Source organism: Sesamum indicum, linkage group LG15, assembly GCF_000512975.1.
Source record: "Sesamum indicum cultivar Zhongzhi No. 13 linkage group LG15, S_indicum_v1.0, whole genome shotgun sequence".
NCBI classification, from domain to species: Eukaryota; Viridiplantae; Streptophyta; class Magnoliopsida; order Lamiales; family Pedaliaceae; genus Sesamum; species Sesamum indicum.
Window position 1 is genome coordinate 10,027,951 of NC_026159.1, and position 5,292 is coordinate 10,033,242.

Consider the following 5,292-nt stretch of genomic DNA (forward strand, 5'->3'; position numbering starts at 1 on the left):
AAATACTGGGGACTGCCGAAGGACATCGTCAGTGACCGGGACTCCCGTTTCACTGGCGTCTTTTGGACCGAGCTATTCAAAATCCTCGGGTCCAAACTTTCTATGAGCTCGAGCTATCACCCACAATCTGACGGCCAGACGGAACGCTTTAATTCGATGTTGGAGGAATACCTTCGGCACTTTGTGCGAGGTACGCAGAAGGATTGGGTGAAGCTCTTGGATGTCGCTCAGTTGTGCTTCAATGCTCAAAAGAGCTCTTCGACCAACAAGAGCGCTTTTGAAATTGTCACTGGGCAGCAACCGCTCCTCCCTCACACTCTCGACTCTCCACAAAGTGTGAGATCCCCTCTCGCCCGAAGCTTCTCCCAGGAATGGAAGCAGAACGTTGACATCGCCAGAAGTTGCCTGGAGAAAGCTCAGAAGCGGATGAAAAAGTATGCTGATCAAAACCGCCGCTTCATCGAGTTCAATGCGGGAGACCTTGTGATGGTGAAGGTCCCAGACCCAAGATTATCGAAGTCATCAAGGGGGAGAGATCCTCGGTTGATGCAAAAATATGTTGGCCCTTTATCTATCATAAAGCGTATTGGAACGGTGGCCTACAAGGTAGAGTTGCCTTCCTGGTGGAAAATCCATAATGTCTTCCATGTGAGTCAGCTAAAGAAATATTCAGCAGACAAGGAGGACGATGCCCGCAATCAGCCCAGCCGCCCGCAACTTGAATTGACGAAGACTAAGGAGAAGGTGGCTGAAGCTATCCTAAATCACCGAGTTACGAGTACCGCAAAGCGCAACCACACGGAGTACTTGGTGAAATGGAGGGGATGCAGCAGCGAGGAGAACACTTGGGAGCGGGTGACGAACCTCAAGGCGTTTCTACCTCTTGTCGAAGCGTATCATGCTTCTCATGCGCCGAGGACGTCGCCATCTCAGGTGGGGGAGAATGTCAAGGGCCGCCCGCGCACTCGGCACCCTTGACGCACATTCGGCACATCTCGGCCACCCAACCGCTCTACTCGGTCGACCAACAACCTTCGCCCAGACGCTAGGCTTCCGCAGTCTTAGAGTTTTAGGCGTTGGTCTTTTGTCTTGTACTTGATGTACGTTGTAAATACTTTTGTTTGCTCAGGGGGACGTTAGGCCTCCTGAGGTGCGATGTTCAGCTTTTTCAATGTTTACTGCTGTCAATAGGAAAAACTTTTTTAAGCCTATTATAGGGGGGAATGAGTTCTCGAAGCTTGGTGTAGTCTACGTGCTAGTGTCCCCCTCAAGGCGATCCCCTTGCGCTAGCATCGTTGTACAATGTATATGCAATCGTTCAATGCAATGAAATCTACTTTCTGAACCGCGTGCTCAATTTACTGCTTTCGTACTGCACCTTGCTTACTGTTGCTTGCTGCTGTTGCTTGCTGTTGCTATTGCTGTTGCTATTCCTGTCGGTGTGCTGTGCTAGTGCCCGTCGGGTTTTCGGTGGTGTGTTGCTATTGGCGGGAGTAGTCGGCGGACTGCTAGCCACACGGTGCCCCTTTCCCCGCATTGCGGAAGGCGCCTCGTGAGACCTGGTGAAGAAAGAAGTTTAGGGCCAATATTTGATTTGTTAATGTAAGTAAGGAGGGCACAAAAGGTATTTGGCCTTTGAAAATAATTTGTCCAACAAAATAGGTCGTTGATGTAGACATATACTGTGAATAACTAGTGCAAAATAAACCAATATCCACTCTTTTTTTTTAGGAATTTAACTAAAGCAATAGATAATCTTATTATCATGATATATATTAAAGACAATTAATTCTAATTAGAGTCATTTACTAGATAATATAGAGCAAAATTGTAAACTAGAAGAAGATACAATATTATATATATATATATAATTTTTAAATCTAGTTAACAAAAGTAATCCCTATAAATTTTCTCATAAATGAATATTAGAAGGATTGTTTATAAATAAATGAAGGTAAAATCATTTGAATCATCACCAAAGCCTTTTGAAACATGAATTCTATCACAAAAAAACATCTCTTGTCCTTATTTTTGTTGTCAATGAACCTCAGTGATCCATGTAATTGTATTCACACTGTCAACAGTGTCCGGCAGAATGTCTTCCCCGGTCAGGGCTACGAGGTGCACATTGTCAATAACCTGCCGTTCAACGCCTCTCCGTTGTTCGTTCACTGTGCCTCCAAAGATGACGATCTTGGCAACCACACCCTTCGTCTGAAGGACGATTTTAACTGGCATTTTCATATGAACATTGGGCTGACGACCCTATACTATTGTCGATTTATGTGGGAGTCGAAGAATAAAATCTGTGATGTTTTCAACAAAAACCTTGCTGTTGATTGTGAAAGTTATGATGAAAAAGAAGATGGTAACATATGTTTTTGGTCCATCAGGCAAGATGGTTTTTGGCTTGGAAATCAAAATCCTCCTCTTGCTCTTGTACAAATATATGAGTGGTAAGTATGAAGACCACATCATTAATTTATCAGAAATAGAATAAAGCATACTTGAAAATTTTAAGGTTGGTATAGAACATTTCCATCTTGTGGGCTTCATTTGTAAATTGGTCACATCACTAACCCAAATATAACTTTATTGTGTCATGATTAATTGTTACCGTCTGAAATTACAACAAAAAAAAAGTGATAAATTATTATGTTTAATAATTTGACCATGAATTCACAATGACTATTAACTATTATTTCTGCAGGCGATGTTAATACATTAATAATTGGAGAAAATACAATTTTAATCTTGTAACTATAAGAAGAAGACAATTTTGGTCCTGTTAAAATCAAATTTCACAATTTGGTCCTATAAATTAAAAAAAAAAATGGAATTTTGGGACAACTCTGATTAATTTCGTTGGAATCCCTAATTTAATTAGATCATATTCAAATCAAATATGATTTTTTTTGGGTGAAATTGGTCGGAGCCATCCTAAAACTACAAAATTTTAAATTATCAGAACGAAAATTACCACCCCTATAATTACGAGACTAAAATTCCATTTTTTCCTAGGAGTGACGTATGGGGAAGATGCAATTGTAGTCCTGCAAATATAAGGGATGGCAATTTTGATCCTATAATTAAATAAAAATTAAAATCTTTTGGAATCACTCTAGCCAATCTCGCCTAAATCCCCAATTTTATTAGGTTATGTGTCAGTTACATGTAATTTTCTAACTTAATTACCCAAAATATCCATCCTCAAATCTTAAATTTTTTTGAAGTTACTAGATTAAATTGTAAAAACCAGTTTGTGCAAGACCTGCCACCCCTTGCAGAATTAAAATTCCATTTTTTCCTTAACAATAGCTAAAATGATGAGAAATATTGAACCACCATGAGCAAAACTTAAGTTTTTACCGTAATAGATAACATCATATTTATTAAATTGTCATTGCACTTATTTTCTTGACTTGATTTATTGTAACCTTCATTTTCGAAAACTAAAAACGTTTAAAGCACATTGTCCAATTTTTTGGGGTAGAAAAAGGTAAATGGTAAATGTTATATTTGGTTCCTTAAGTTTTTATTTAAAATTATTTTAATCTCTTAAGTTCATTGCTTAATTTTAGCATCCCTAAATTTTAATTTTTGTCTTAATTTGGTCTCTCTGACCATTTTTCAGTTAAATTTAGAGGGTAAAATGATTCATTTAAATTTAATTTTATAATTTTAGTCTCTTAAGTTTGTAAAATTATCAAATTAGTCCTTTTTTAAATGAAAAAAAAAACTTTTTTAATAAAATTAAATCTTAACAATGTTTGACGATAAAAGTTGGTAGAATCTACTTTTAAGTAGATTATTTGGTGGATTTTAAATATATATAAAAATCATTTTAAGAGGTTTTTATAGAATTTTTTCTATAAAATGGAACGATATATATCATATTTATTAATATATATCTTGGCACTTATTTTCTTGATTTGATTTATTGTAGCATTCATTTTTGCAAAAATGAAAAAGTGTAAAGAACATTGTCCAATTTTTTTGGGAGAAAAAAGTAAAATTATGCATAAAATATATATTGATGTGTATTTGAAGAATGTTCAAGGCCTAAAAGTCAACATCTTGCTTGAAGAGAACCTACAACATAAACAAGCGTTGGAGAACTTGTTTGGTTTTCGACTAAAATCCCCTGATATTCGAATCAGAACAGCGATACTAGAAAACTTTTATCAAAAAAATTCTATTTATATATATATATATATATATAGGCAAAATTTCACTTTTGGTCCCACTAAATAGGGCCATTCTCACTTTTGGTCCCGCGCTTTAGGTGCTCAACACTGATAGTCCCAAAACCCTAATTTTTTAACACTTTTAGTCCCACACCGTTAAAAACTGACGGAAACGGCACGTGACACGCACGTGCCGTTAGTCAGCTGGTATGGTCAATGTTGGTCAACGGCAAAATATCACTTTTGGTCCCACTAGATAGCGTTATTCTCACTTTTGGTTCCACGCTTTACATGTTCAACACTTGTAGTCCCAAAATCCTAATGGAGAGTGGGACTGAGACATTCCAGCACAACAACTGCAAGTTCTCAGCGGTTCCTTGCAGTGAAAGCTTAATCTTCATCAAAAGCAACTCAACATCTGAAGCAGAGTGAGTGAGAGTGAGAAGAATGCAAATGCAGAGAGACAAAGAGGCCTAAGAGCCGCCATGAATAAGGCTGGGAAGGAAAAAGAAACTGAGTGTTAGAGGGTTCTTTGTTTGAGCTGTGTTCATTGAGTCATCCTCTAGACCAAATCCTGCAACTTCTCAGTCAAATATCATTGGTATGGTAAAATGCAGAGAGACAGAGAGGCCTAAGAGCCGCCATGAATGAGGTTGGGAAGGAAAAAGAAACTGAGTGTGAGAGGGTTCTTTGTTTGAGCTCGAGCTCGACGAGCTCACCGAGGTTGAGCTCGAGCTCGAGCTCGATACATTATTTTCGAGCTCGAGCTCGATTTTGTTCCAGAAATTGCAGAAGAATAAAGGTGGGAAGGAGAGGAATTTTACAACATTACATACAAAATTTTTCAGAAATTTTGCTAATCGATAATGGTCTTCCATACAACATTACAACTCTTTTATAAAACCAAACAACAACAACAAGAAATAAACAAATCATTGTCCCCTGAAAACACACTCAAACCCAAGAAAAAAAACTAAACAAGATGCTAAAAACACACCCAAACCATCTGATATCGAAATATAAGAGTAATCATTCAAGACGGTGTATCGTTGAATCAGGCCATGTGATTTTAAATCATACCGTCTGATATGATCTAATAGACACA

At 37.8% G+C, this 5,292-nt stretch overlaps 1 protein-coding gene across 1 annotated transcript in view; it reads left to right on the top strand.

Moving 5' to 3' along the window:
• Window positions 1–978, top strand: part of LOC105178433 — a gene marked incomplete in the record, with an annotated part of 4,398 nt that extends 3,420 nt beyond the window's left edge. Inside the window, 1 exon segment of the mRNA XM_020698916.1 lies at window positions 22–978. Within this exon segment, the coding sequence (XP_020554575.1) occupies window positions 22–978 (957 nt within the window).